Source organism: Poecilia mexicana, unplaced genomic scaffold, assembly GCF_051168715.1.
Source record: "Poecilia mexicana isolate PSO_F unplaced genomic scaffold, ASM5116871v1 scaffold_8, whole genome shotgun sequence".
NCBI classification, from domain to species: Eukaryota; Metazoa; Chordata; class Actinopteri; order Cyprinodontiformes; family Poeciliidae; genus Poecilia; species Poecilia mexicana.
Window position 1 is genome coordinate 22241886 of NW_028263377.1, and position 14869 is coordinate 22256754.

At 35.9% G+C, this 14869-nt stretch overlaps 1 protein-coding gene across 4 annotated transcripts; it reads right to left on the reverse strand.

The window, feature by feature from the left end:
• Nucleotides 1-3140: 3140 nt before the first annotated feature.
• On the reverse strand, nucleotides 3141-13315 carry LOC106925802 (alpha-2,8-sialyltransferase 8F-like). Of its 4 annotated transcripts, none has more exons than XM_015000302.2 (10): nucleotides 13099-13315; nucleotides 10971-11021; nucleotides 10790-10864; nucleotides 8524-8595; nucleotides 8257-8328; nucleotides 7509-7583; nucleotides 6825-6969; nucleotides 6000-6112; nucleotides 5823-5915; nucleotides 3141-5744 (listed from the first exon to the last, which is right to left on the reverse strand). In XM_015000302.2, the coding sequence occupies exons 1-10, from the start codon at nucleotides 13191-13193 to the stop codon at nucleotides 5267-5269; spliced, it is 1269 nt and encodes a 422-aa protein (XP_014855788.2). In that variant the 5' UTR covers nucleotides 13194-13315; the 3' UTR covers nucleotides 3141-5266. The 4 variants fall into 4 exon arrangements, with proteins under 4 accessions (XP_014855788.2, XP_087863822.1, XP_014855789.2 ...); XM_088007696.1 differs by lacking the exon at nucleotides 13099-13315 and adding an exon at nucleotides 7742-7781; XM_015000303.2 differs by lacking the exon at nucleotides 8524-8595.
• Nucleotides 13316-14869: the final 1554 nt, after the last annotated feature.

A 14869-nucleotide genomic window follows, 5' to 3' on the forward strand; every position in this document is an offset into this window, starting at 1 on the left:
TCCTGAAATCTGTTCAACTGTGTGTGTTTTACAGCAACAGATTGAATAGGGAAAGATTATCTAATCATCTATTGTCAATTTAGAGAGCTGTTACTTTTGGACTATGATTGAAAGCTGGAGTACAAAGGGAGATGCATAAGGAGAATATGCTGCCCTTACAAAGCTAGACAGCTAGCTAACACCTGAGTTGAAAATAATCCAGTCCTTGATAGTTTTCTTGCTTTATTTTGCAACTTTTTTTCTGGATTGTTTTGTAAAACTATAACAAAGCACAAAAGTATCAACCACAGTCAAAATACATAAATCAACTACGGCAAACAAAAAATGGCTCCCGATTATTACTAATTAGCTAAGTGAATTTGGTTGGGGAACATAGAATGTTTTCTTATAAAATACTACATAATACTGAAATCATAATTAATAAAATTACCTTACAGACAAACAGTGTCCAACGGACAAACGTGTCTGAAGGACAGCCGATGACATCATGCGTAAAGCCGGACGAGTTCTGGTTAGACGGATCAAATTAAATACGTGAATAATGACCACTAGGTGTCAGTAATGCTCTATAGTCATAGCCAAAGTATTTGCTGCAGTTTGAAGAAGGATACATAGGTTAAATTAACTGAAGGCAGCTGTTGACTCTTGGCTGTTTGATCCAGCTGCTCCCTGAAAACGATAACTTCCTGTCAATGGAGAGGACTCTTCGCAAAGTGAAGAACGGGCAAACTGGAGGGATGCCATGAGGGCATTCAAGGACCCCATCTGCTCAGTTCTGCATGGCTGGCAGCTCAGCCCCACAACTACAAAACTATTCTAGGTTTTATAGCCTAGACTCTGTTTGCATGAAGAAGTAGAGAAATCCCCACAGAGGATAAATCCCACAGTACATTTATGTTCATATCTTGGTTAGCCTGTCTTTTGTTTTTATTTTTTTTGAGCGACTGTCGTGCGCACTTCCTTTTGGAAAGAGTTTCACACCGTCCTTTGGAACAATGTTTGTTTCCAAATTGTGTAGAGCCAACAGGAAATCACAAATTTCCTGCTTAATGTGTGCTTCAAATGTTAATGGCTGGGTATGCAAGTAAAGTATTGAAGGGATTTCTTTATTTCACCCTGAAAAAATTTTTTTGAAAATTAATTTTTGTATCATTAAAATTTGTTTAGTGACATAGGCAAAATTAGATTGCATCATGAAGTCTATCTTTTTTTTACTCCTGCATGAAGTTTTGATGTTAAGATTTTGTTTGTTACAAAATATCAAATAATTCATTGTTATGACTTTTATTTTAACCTGAGTGATTCTAATGTTCTCTTAAAATGGCATTTATTTTTCTTTTTTGTGTTCAACTTACAGAGAATTTTCTAATTGATGTGCTGAACAGAAATCAACTTGTCTTTCCTGCAATTTCACTGCAATTTATTTGTGCCCACCAATAAATAATGCATTTTCTGGGCCAAAATTACGCTTTTGATTTATATTTCTATCTTTTTAGGCACATTTACTTTTATTTACTTTTCAGTTAATTTCATTCACTCACTAGAGCCTTGACAGTTGGATTCCTGTCTGTGAAGTTAATGTAGAAGCTAATGTCATGTTAATGGAGCCTTGAATTAGAAGACCAAGTGATGCCACTTTAGTTTGTTAATCATGTAATTTTGTTTCCCACATCATTGGCAGATGAACTTCAACTTGTTACGACCACATTAATGCTTTTCAAGGTCAGATTACTTTCTGATGTTATGAACTGAACTAGCTTCTTTTAACCATCAACACATCAGTTTTCAATTTGGTTCAGCATTTCTTCTCATCAGTGACCTTACAGCTAAGCTTGCTTAAGAATGTATGTCACAAAAAAAAAAATAGAAATGGAACGCACATTTTTGTTTCTCTGAAATGGTAAAAGCTCAAAGAAACTCGCCACCGGGAATGACTAAAGTGCTGCAGCCGGATGTCAAAGAGGAGGTCACTGGCACAAAAGAGTGTAAGCTGGCATCTCGTGATGCCGGGATGTATTCTTTAAAAAAATAAACACAGTCCTCTAATGAATGGCCTAATTGGCAGAATCCATTGACTGTATGCTCATCGTGTTTTCAGGCCAGCTCCACAGTCTACAGGATAATAAAAAACAAAACTACCCAAGTCTTTTTTTGCTACATTGTCTAGTGGGATAAAACACAAGAGATCAGAAACAATTTTAGAAAAAAATAAATAAAAATCTGCAAATTATTATTCACTGTTGGTCCAGATTTCTTTATTGTTGTGTCTTAAAAGTCCATGAATGTATCACTCTGCTTTATTTTATGTTTGGTGAGAATCAGGAAAAATTCCACCTTTATAAATCATAAAACTTTATCTTACCTCTTACCTCTTATCTCTTACAAGAAGCTTAACAAATAAAAACCTGAGAACTGTGAATGTGAAATTTCTACAGCTCCTGATTGGATGGAGAGAATCTACAAGCTCTCAAGCCTTGTAAATGCTTTTTAACTGGATTTGAGTGGGCCGTTTTAATACACGAATGTGCTTTGATTCAAACTGTTTCACTGCATCTCTGTTTGTTTTGTCCTTTTGGTGGGTGAACCTTTAACAGCGAGGTGAAAATGGTCCCAGAGAAAGAGAGAGAAAAAATACAAAGATTGTCCAACAAAATGTTCAAAGACACAATATAAATATTTCAAAATGCTTTTATTTTGCATAGTACTTAAAGTTAAATGCATTTCAGAACAGATGGGTCTTTATCTGGTTAACTGTTTATGTATTACCTTACTAAACCACCCCACATTAATTGGTAATGTATTGAAACCTTAAGATTTTTTTTCCAGGATATGCCCGTAATATCTACAGTATTTCTTTCTTATGTATGTATGTTATTTCTTGTTTTTTGTTCTTATATTTTAGTACCTTTGTGTGAACCTACATGCTTTAATTTGTTGCTAGCACACCTGGATTTCCCAAGTGATGGGACAGTGAAGGATATTTTTATTTCTATGTAAACGTCTCCAGACCTTCCTCCGTCTCCACTGTGTTCATTTGATCTTCATGATGCCGTTTGTTCCTTCTGAGGTTTTCACTGAACACCTGAGAAGAAATTACCTACAGGTGGACTCTGTTTACTAATTAGATAAATGCAAATACAGGCATTTATTATATTTTTATTTGGAAAACAATTTGAAAACCCCTTTCATACTTTATTGTACTGAAAATCCCAACAGATCATTTAGATTTATAGATGTAAAGTGACAACATGTGAAAGAATCAAAGGGTGCATATACTTTTGTAAGGAACTGTATAAAATGTTAATGAAGAGTAAGAAAATATGATCCTTTGGAAAAAATACTTTAATATATGCATTTATCCCACAACACTCCTTATGACCTGTACCCTGGAGAACTCTATAAATACTTCACTTGCATAAAAAAAGCTACATCTTGTATTAAATCTTAGTGACCTTGGACACTAAAAGGTTTCAGAACAACGATGAATATGAAAAAACATTCCTTCCATTTTCCTAGCAGAAATATTCAGATTCATAATAAATATTTAAGAATGTTCACTTCATATTTCCTCTTTCAAAATGCTTTTCACATTAGTCTACAACCGACTCTCAGTGAGCCAAGTATCTATAACGTCAAGGTTATTATTTTCATAACAGAAGTCAATGCTATGATATAAACTGTTAACAGCAGTGGTTGCAGTACTAATATCATTCAAGAATTACTTCAGGATTAAATGTAACAAGTGTAAGCACTCTGAACAACAACATTCACACAGTGCAAAATTCATGTGTTCATATTATATGCAGTCTATAAGCAGTCAGATTTCCAATGATTTTTAATCAATTTGCCTCTTATTTTTACTGTGTAAAATAAGGATGACTTTGTATAAAAATACTTTTTATACACTATATATAAAAAGTATATTTTACATCAATCAGTAACCACATTTTAAAACAGTTTGAATCAAACATCAAGTGTAAAAAACTGCAAACTACAGATCCCACCATGCAAGTAATTATAAAAGAATAACAACCCCCTCCAAAAAAGACAAGTGAAAATCCTCAAAACCTCTAAAAACATACAGACTGAGGAATGCCCTGCAAATTAGAATGTAGATTACTTTGATTGTAACTTTAACTGTAGTCTTCTTTTTTTTTCCAAACAAATACTTCAAATTTGCTTTATCAATTATGGTTGATTGTTGACGTTGCCCATACTGGCCCTCTACACGTGACGTCACTATCTTCGAAACTCCGCCCACTCCGCCATCATAAACCTGTGATTTTATCGTGTAACTTTTAAGGAAGAAAGATACGGTCATAAGGATGACTTATGACCTTGTAAGTCATAAGGAATACTTTATTGTGACTATCAGTCATAATACTGTCAGTCATATTAACTGACAGCAGGATAACAGCTGTCAGTCAAAATGACTGTCAGCCCTCGGTGTAATGGCGGATTTGCAGCGAATGCTTTTTACAAAGTAAGAAGATTAATGGTCATAAACTTTACAAGTAAGTATGATTAGAAAGATATCAAATATCGCATTATGGGGAAGGTGCACGTCTAACCATTAGTAACCATGGAAACAATGCCGCACCGTCATGTAGCCTAGCATGTATGCAACAAACTGGTTAGCATCTCGTCTTTTGTACGTTTTTAATCCTGCCTCGGTTTAGGGGAAGCGCCATTTATGACACAGTGACATAAATCATGTGGTGTGAATTCAGGTAAAGTCGGTAATTTGATCAACACCTCAGGAGGGAGAAGGTATGGGTTGGTTTCTAAGCTAGCTGTTTCAAACTTTTATAAATACCCCCGTCTATGAGCTCCAGTGTTGTGTTCACAGACAAATTAGCTCGACTCGAACAAGTAGAAGCCATGAATAAACTGGCAAAAATAACTTTGGAAAACAATTTCAGTTGCTTTGTAAAATACTCCCGTCCCTCACTTCCAACGTTTGTCATGGCGCCTAGAATGATTAAGTGGTTGCAAAGGGTCAATAGGCACTTGCCCAGTGCAGCATCAAAAGGGAGAGAGGCATTCCAACAGACAGTTTGCACATCTTACTGACAACTTGTAGTTTCTGGACTGCTGTGCATTTATCCCAGAACAGAATATAAATAATTTCCTCCATTTTGTTTTGTGTTGGGTGGCAGGAGGAGGGGCTTACGCAGGCCTCTGCTTAATACAGAACCACACCTGCACATGCAAACACACGCATACCTACACACACAGCACTATGCTTTCTTTCCTGTATGTTGGACTACTCTCCTTTGGATTCACAGTCACCAAGGTGGAGCCTAATTATACCCTCACTATGTAGCTGCAACAGGAGCTTAAACTCCTCCGGCATGGCATGGAATCCGCTCTTTCCTCTCACGTCATCGTAATAATGGTGGGTCAGCTCCTTGAAGGTCTGCGGGTGAAGACCAAACGGCCAGAAGCCGTACAGGTCGACGGTGTCACACAGTTCCAGCGCCAGGCTTGTCAGGATCATGCCAGAGCTGAGACGCACAGCCTCCCATCCTTGAGAGCGCCAGAACGTGTCAAGATCCCTTAAGTACTCTGGATTGAAGTAGATTGGTTGCATGGGGCTCCCAAAGTCTTGAATAGTGTGGAAAGCCCGCATGCAGATAACTGTGTGTTTGACATAGGAAAATGCAGGAAGTAGAATCATGGAGCTTCCATATTGGCACAGTTTCTCCATAAACTTCCGTCGACTTCCTAAAAGAGAGTCATACCTGCAAATACAAAATTGATCATAAAAAACAAGCTAGATGATATTACTTAAGCTGAGAAAAATGTATACATTTTCTCACTTTTGTAAAAGTATGCTCGGGTTTGCTGACACGAGGTCCGTCTTGACCCCAACATGTTTCTCGTATCCATTTTTTAAAGGCGGAAGGTTGCACCTGAAAAACAGCAGCAGACATTATTTTTCGTTAAACAGGATTCTTAAATAATTTTAACTTCTGATACTTAGACAGCCTACCGACCTGATGACAAACTCGGCTGAATCAATACTTTTTCCACAGCTGCTGTTTGCCAGGATCCCAGCATTCCCAACAACAGCACAAGAGCTGTAGGTTTTACTTGCAAAAGGAGGCTCCTGAAATTACCAACAAAACTATTAAAAAAACATATGATAAACATAAGATTTTTTATAGTTTTAACAATTAAAAACATGCAAATAACTTATATTCAGATATATTTACAGGAATCAGTGATATATCTTGTTCCTTTGACTAATCCGCAAAAGTAACTATCAGATTTTAGGAAAACATCAATGGGCGACACATTAATCTGAGTTGTTTTTATGCTCTAGTAAACAGTTTATAGTTTAAGGCAGATGTACATATTTAGATATAATTGTCTTTTTTAAATGATCCCATTCAAATTTATATCCCCATCACGTGAATTTCTGTTTAAATCATTAAATTTTTTTTTGAGTCATAAAGAATAGCTTTAATATTTTATATATTTTTGCCACCCGTAGGAAGACCTCTCTGCACCAAGATCATCTTCACTGATCAATAGCCAATCAATAACCAAAAGCTGTTTGGAACTGGCAGAAAAGATTTGGCCATTTTTTTTGATGGTGGTAACACACATACGTTCTGGTGCAAATCACACAGATGTATTTTCCTTAAAATAATTTAAGAATTATTGCCAAAAAGGAAAAGAACAAAATATATTTATAGGTTAAGTGCATTTGAAAGTGAAGCATCATGTTAGCAAGTCCTATGTCTAAAACAAATAACTAATAAATTGGTAACAAACAATAATGTAACTGGAAACATGTAAAACATAAAACAACTTACCTTCAAAAATGTGTCAAAATGCTCCGATTTCACCTCAAAAACCCTCTTTTTATCTCCATCTGTAGCAAGCATTGATCCCACCAGAGTGTTCTTCTGAGTAATGATGGCCTTTTCATAACCTCTGACCTTTATGTTCAGCTGAGCTCTGAAAAAAACACAAGGACTTTTATTTATTCAGCAGTTAGCAGAGGAAGAGTACTTCAAGGTGTGAGAGTAAAAAAAGATAACTCCATTCAATTCAAGAGTCAATACATGAAGTAGAGCAGGATAAACAATTGACAGCAAGGCAGGCAAGAAAGGCAAATGTATTTATTTAGGATTATCACACACAAAGCAATCCAAAGTGTTTGTCCGCACAAAGGAAAGACAGAAAGCATAAGCATCACAGTGTTGGACAACTAAAACGACTGACACACAGCAAGATTTAATCTGAAACGAGACTAAATCTGCTAATCTAGAGGTGACCAAAACTCAACTAAATCTCAAACATGCTAGCCTAAAATACTGTGGCTGTTGCTAACTTAAAATACGCCATCAAATTAAAGCTGACTGATACCTGCGTGGGATGACAGGCCTGATAAAATCTTTGAAATGTTTTGGAATGCTGTTTAGCGTTCAAGCAGCAAGCTGATGGGAACGAGATTAAAATTGAGCTACAATTGATTTTGAAAGTGATAGAAGTACCTTAATTCATCGTGTTTTTCCTCCTGTCTCTTCCACGGTTTGGAGTAAGGCTTTAGCATTTCGGTTATTTTCTTCCTGAATTTGCAAAAGCAGAAACACAAAAAGATCAGGAAACTGTGGAGTACATGGTTCTGTTTCGGCAAAAGCAAGAATTTCTCTATAGCTGTGATTCTCAAAGGTTTTCTGAGGTTTATTATTTTTATTTTGGTTTTTGCAAGTGTTGCAGTCTGAACCTGTTTCTGCTTTTCAGGAATTCGGGTTTCCATGGAGACACTATGGACAACTAAACACCTGAGACACGAGGACAGAAACGACCAAGACATTTTTAACTTCTTGTGCATGATTTGATATTACCTGGGAAACTTTCTGTTTTTACAAACATAATTTAATGCTAAAGACATTTTTGCGTGTTTCTGATATTTAGATTGGACAGAGAATAAAGTGAAATATGGAAGACAAGGAAGTAATACAAAATATTGTCTTTTAGAAATATTTCTTGAGTTTTATTTAAATTTTTTAAATATACTTACTGACACAGCACTTGTACTTTATTGCTTTTTGATTGTCTTAGCAACAAATAAATAATAAAAATATAGAGCAACAACTTTTATTTGAACTAAATTAAGCATTTTCCTGAGCTTTGTTGAGGCAGGAGGGATCATAAATGTTTTTTCCTCCAAGTGGCCGACTACCTAAAAAATTTGAGAATCACTGACCTAAAGGAAAAATTATGACACTCTGTTCTCACCTGCAGTCTTTCCACGGTTTACTTTCCTTGGCAGCTTGCTTCTTATCTGGTATTTTCTCAGATTTGTCTTTGCTGGGAGGAAATAAAGTGTCAGAATCTGTAAACTTGCTTTATCGCTGCTGGTCTCTCATTTACATGTACAGTCATGCATTTATAACATGTACTTCCAAAAATGAATCCTCTTTAAAGCTGCAGTACTTAACTTTAATTAAAAAATAAATATGTCTTTGCATATTATTTTTTTTAAATGTATGACACTGTTCTCACTTGCAGCCTTTACATGGCTTAGCAGCTTGTTTCTTGACATCTGTTTTTTCAGGTTCTTCTTTGATGGGCTCACTGGAGAAAAAAACGTGTCACGATCTGTAAAGTTGCATGAAAAAAATCTCCTTTCATCTACATTTGGATTCAGGAATCCAGACATAACAAATACTTATTTTATTCACCGTCCAGGTTTTATTTAACTTATATTTTCTCTATGTATTTAATACATAGACTCAAAGAAATAAAAATGGCAGCATCATCTGCAAACAGCACAATATAAGTATCAGTAAACCTTAATTACACAACCAAAACGAGTGTCTGTTATATAATTGTTTTTAGATTGTAGCTAAAATTTAGCAAGAGCAGTTTACACAGGTCATGGGGTGAAAAAGCCAAATTGCGTAGGTGTAGTACATTGTTGGACGTCTACAACAGACAGGTGCCAGGAACGACACAGCTGAAACACGTCTGACAGCCCTTTAGATTTGAAAGGTTATTGCTTTTGGATCATATCCAGCCGATATAACTGGTTTCTCGAGGTAATCCTCTGCATTGTCCCTTTGGCATCTGAAGAAGATGCAACCTGTATGATGGATCAAATGGCACAAAATATAATTTTTTTAAATTGCTGAATGTACTTCAGACTTAAAAACTCCACTGACTCTGAACAGTGGCTGTTTAGATGACTACAGTTTGTGCAAAAACTCCATCACCGCATTTGGAGCAATTTTAGCACAGTAATGCTCAAACCAGGAGTCGATTTGAACAAAATCTAAAAATAAACACCCAGTACATATTAATCTTTGTGGGAATTCAATTAAAGTTAAAGAAAATACTTGGACAAAATCAGACTTGGTTAATATTCTCTAAATCAACTCTGATATGTGTCAGTTTGTTTAGTTGTTTAGAAAATTTCTCTTCTTCAGCATGAATGGGTTGATATAAAATTGTAATAGACAAGACAGACGATCAGTGATTGATAACATAACTCAGAGCAAAGCAGCAAAACAATACCACTTCCATTATCTTTTACAGACCGTACAGATTAGATTTAATTCAAGCAACAGGAACAGATGTTTATGCTGATATAATTCATCAACTTTGTTTTAAAGGAATTTTTATCAGTTACAATTTTAGAGCTTTGTAAAATTTCCTGTTAGCTTCTCCGAAATATTGCCAAACTTCATTCCAAGCTAACCCGTCCCTGACGTTGAGAAAACTGCTCTGTGGGTTTATGAGGCATATATTTTGCTTGGATCTTTACCGCAAATTCTGCAGAAACTTAGATGCAGGAGGATAAACACTCATATAACACCCACATGTTTTGCTTGTTCCCCATGACTGCAAGGACCGAATAGAATAATCTTCCTTTCCATCCACCGTATGAAAGAAGCTGCTCATCATGGCATATTTTCAGAGTGTTTTATTTCCTCCACACAATCACAATGGCTCATTTTATTATAGGAGCACCTGGTTTTTGTTTTATCTTTTGTGGTACAAGTAATAAATAAAATGCATTGTTGTATTATTATATGGGGATTTTTTTTTTTTTCCTGTCTGACAACAAAAAAACGGATGTATGTCATTGCTATGCGTTTAAAAAAAAAGAAAAACTTCTTCACTGGTTCTGTGTGTTTAGCACTTAAATAATTACACATTTCAGTTAATTCAGTTAATCTGTGTTTCCTGAATTCTAAAGTATTTATGAGTTTAAGTCACAGCTGAGCTTTCACAATGTAGAGTTGCCCAAGACAGCAAGACCAGACGGACGAAACTTTCCACTGCAGAACATATTGTATACTGCTCAAAAAAATAAAGGGAACATTTCACTTTAATTTTGTGTGTGGCTCCAAATCCAGGCCTCCATTGGTTAATAAATTTGATTTCCATTGATGAATTTTGTGTGATTTTGTTGTCAGCACATTCAACTTTGTACAGAACAAAGTATTCAATGAGAATATTTCATTCATTCAGATCTAGGATGTGTTATTTGAGTGTTCCCTTTATTTTTTTGAGCAGTGTATATTAAGAGTCTCAGCAACGGGTAGAATTCACCAAAATCGTGTGAATATCTGTATATTTTTTCCCTCTAATGTGTAATTATGAGGTGTGTGTGACTGGACTGATGCAGGACGGTTGAGGGACAGGTTTGTGGATGTAGATGCAATGACAAACAAGTGACCCTGTTGAGTTTTTTTTTATTGCATTTGATAAGATCACATTTTGATTTAGGAAGCTTTTGTTTTGTAAGAAAGAATTGAGTTTATACCTCAGTTGTTCATCGTCAGGTTCTTCTGTTTGTGAGACTTGAGAGCAGAAATCTATGAACTGATTCGAACTCTTCCTGAAACACAAGAGCACATCCAGAAATGAGTGTCGCTGATGTAGATTGATTTAATAATTGAATTAACACAGAAACAACATGAAAAGCAGCAACTGCTCATTCTTACCTGAAGAGGCTATCAGTGCTTTGCCGTAGATAGCGGCGAGGTTTCTCCAATCTGTGGCGAGAGAAAAACAGGGTGTTGAGAAGAAAATATATTTTTAATAACTTTAATAGCCTTATTCAGTGTGAGTGCATTGCATAAACTTATATCACTAACACGTGTCACACGTGAATCATCCTTTATTGTTACCAGAACTATGAAACATTCTTTAATATTTCATCTGATGCACCATAAAGACGTTATATGCTGCAGAGTATTTTTTATAGATAACATCCAGCCTTTATGAGTGATTCCCATCCTTCCATCTGCTTTAAAAGTTGCAAACATCAACTTTTACCAGCATAAAACATCTTAAGTTGTTTAGTTTAGTTTAGTTTAGTTAAGATGTCATCATAAAACATGACATCTTAACTAAAACTCTGAGGTGTGTCGTTTAACTGAAGTACTACAAGGGGTGCGGGTTTTAATGTTTTTATCTTTTTTAACCTTTTTTTTCTTTAAAAAATAATTCTCTTTGTCTTTCTAACTGTTTATTCACTGTCACATGCTGTTTTTATTTTAATTATGTAAAGCACTTTGAAATGCCTTGCTGCTGAAATGTGCTATACAAATAACATTTGATTGATTGATTGATAAAACACTGAAGAATTACATGGAGTAAACATTCTGCATATTCCAGATCAATCATTCTTTTTTAAAGGGAATGATGCAATAAATGCTTCTTGTATTAAAACTCTAATTCTGAAGGTTGCATCCAAACATCCATCCATCCATCCATCCATCCATCCATCCATCCATCCATCCATCCATCCATCCATCCATCCATCCATCCATCCATCCATCCATCCATCCATCCATCCATCCATCCATCCATCCATCCATCCATCCATCCATTTTCTGCCGTTTATCCGGATCGGGTCGCGGGGGCAGCAGCTTCAGAAGGGAGGCCCAGACTTCCCTCTCCCCAGCCACTTCTTCCAGCTCCTCCAGGGGAACCCCAAGGCGTTCCCAGGCCAGCCAAGAGACATAGTCCCTCCAGTGTGTCCCGGGTCTTCCTCGGGGCCTCCTCCTGGTGGGACGTGCCCGGAACACACATTTCACATTGTAGAAACACAAAGTGTGCAGCTACAAAATCAATCATAATGATGGAAGGCCTGAGAATATCTTATTTAAATGACAAAAATATTGAGACACATGGATAAATTTGTGAAACTTTGAGTGTATCCTGTTTATGTGAATATGTACTTTAATCAAAAAGTAATAATTTCCAGAATCCTGTATTAATGTTTTTGTTTTGTTTTTTGACAAAACAAGCGATAGGAGGAATTGTCCTTGTTCTTAACCTTTCTTTCATCTGTGAGACTTTTTGCTGTAGGGTTCACAATTCCTGCCATTTGTCAAGTTTGCAGCACTCATGGCTCACAGGATTTAGATTTTAGACCAGTAAATATATTTTTATTGTTCTTACAAAACAGAAAAAAGAAAATGCAGTGGCTTAAGTAAATAAAGTTTTTTTTTTTTTTTTTTTTTTAAAACCCATCTCAAAATCAAAAGATCACAATCAGCACTGTCACTTCATGCACAGTTGAAAGAAGTTGTGTTTCTGGTTAGTACTATCCCAGATTCATCTGTTGAATTTGGAGCAAGGCCTCTAAAAAACATAGAAACTACAAATAAGGAAATTTCAGGATGAAGCAGAAAAATGCAATTTCAGTTTGGAGAAATATGCATCTAACAATTATAATCTTTTAAGAGCCAGTGGGCTAAATTATAATACAAAAAAATAATGAAAAACGTAAATTTCAATTGATAAGCAGACACCTAACACTTTAATCTTAAATGTAGAAGTACCTCTATCTTTAATGTTAAGGACATTTATTGAGTAATTTTTTTGTCATTTATTTCCGTACTTTTTTATTTACTTGGTGAACATGAACAGGTTAAAAAGATGCATATGAAAAAAACATAAATTATATATTCTTTCTTTTCTAACAATATTAGCTTTGACCACTATCTTATTTAAACCTTAGCAGCAGGAATCTGCCTCTGTACACACAGGATTAATATGAAGATGAGACCCCGAACATGTCAGAATGTTTGTTTACATCCATTAGACAGAAGTTTAACTCACCCTTTCTCCATCGAATACCAGAAGGGAAGGACCAGGAGGCTAGCCAAAAAGAGGACGTTCAAAAATAGCAGCAGTTTCAATGCCTGTCCCCTCATGCCTGTTTTTTTCTGTTAATCTTGCCTGCTTGATTTTCTCTCACCGTCTATTTTACTCTTTCCTGGCTGTCAGTCATTAAGTACTCCCTCCCTCATGCGATTACTTAAGCAAATCTCTTTTGTTCCAGTGCTGAACTTTGCCAATTGTGTAAATACCTCAGGCAACTTTGAACTTTAATGCAAATAACTCTGGCACTCTTGGAATTTACTTTTGTTTCTGCTTCCCGCAAAGCATAGTTTATCCTGAAATTTATTTGCACTTCTGCCAGATTTAGGTTTAGAAATGTTTTATATTTCCTTTTATCCTTATTTTGGGGTTTTCTTTCAGAGTCCAGACTTGGATCTGATGGAGAATTAGGGGTGATAAAGATTAGGGTGATGGCAAGGAGGGAGCTGGTTGTCAAAAATCAAAATGTCAGCGGGAACATGCAAAAAGCTTCTCAGCGATTATAAGGTTTTATTGCTGTAAGGCCATTTGTTATTGTCTTTTTCTTGTTTTTTCAAACTTGATACTTTCAAAAATGAGTGAAGCAAACATCTTGATTGAATGAGAACCATTTTAAACCAATATTTATCAAGAGAATGAATAATTTTGAGTTTGACTGCAGGTGGTGTAAATATATAATCCTTTTTTGGTTACTCAGATTTTCTTAATCAGCTACAACAGATTTAAGCTTTAATTTTTTTTACTTTACAGGATTTTTCTTCCTTACATCATTCTCATTTCGGAAAGATACAAGTGATTGCACGCTTTTATTTTGAGTTTTGTGAAAAAGAACTTGGCAAAATATGTTTATAGTAAGTTAAAATTAGTTTTTAAATATTTTACGATCCCATCCATTATATTTAAAAAAGGACCATTTTATACATGAATTGTTGGGATCCCGACGTTTTGTCAGTTTTTCTCCACTAGAGGGAGCCCGAGACCTTCCTCCTGAGGGCGTGGGTCAGCGTGGGCCAGCGTCTGTTGTCCTGCAGACCTGTTACCCATCTAGTCATCTGGAGGCATATAAGTGGAGGAGGCATCTGACACTTCTCTGACAGTGTTAACCACTGTAATTCAGCTCCACCTCCACTTTCCTGGCTCTTCAGGCATCTATCCTTCACCGACCTCCACCACCAGTGTATGGGCGGTGGGGGATGACATTCCTAACCAGCAATGGGAATCCTCATCCGAGCTCGTTGCAATTCACATCTCGATGTCCTCAGCCGGGGACGCATGAAATGCAAATTCATGGATGTCAATAAACCTTTTTAATCGCCTTTTTAATCGAGTCTTTCCAGACAGAGAAAGACAATCTGCAGTTTTAATGATATTTTAGAAGCAGGTAATGACCTGACAATATATACATCAAAATATGAATTCCTCATTTCACATAATATGTAAAAATAAACAAAAAAGTAAGAAGTAACCTGTGGAATAAAGGGGAAAAAAATATCCTCATCCAGTTTACAAAAAATAGATTCAACTTCAAACCCAATTTCAGCAACTTTTAATTGTTTTTATCACTAAGCAGACCATTTAGAGCAGGGGTGTCAAAGTCAAATGGACGGAGGGCCAAATAAAAAATTTAGCTACAAGCCGAGGGCCGGACTGATCGAATGTTCATTGAAATGTTTTTAAATGACGCATATAGTCTAGTGAACCTAATTGAACCTACTGAAAACCTAACAAA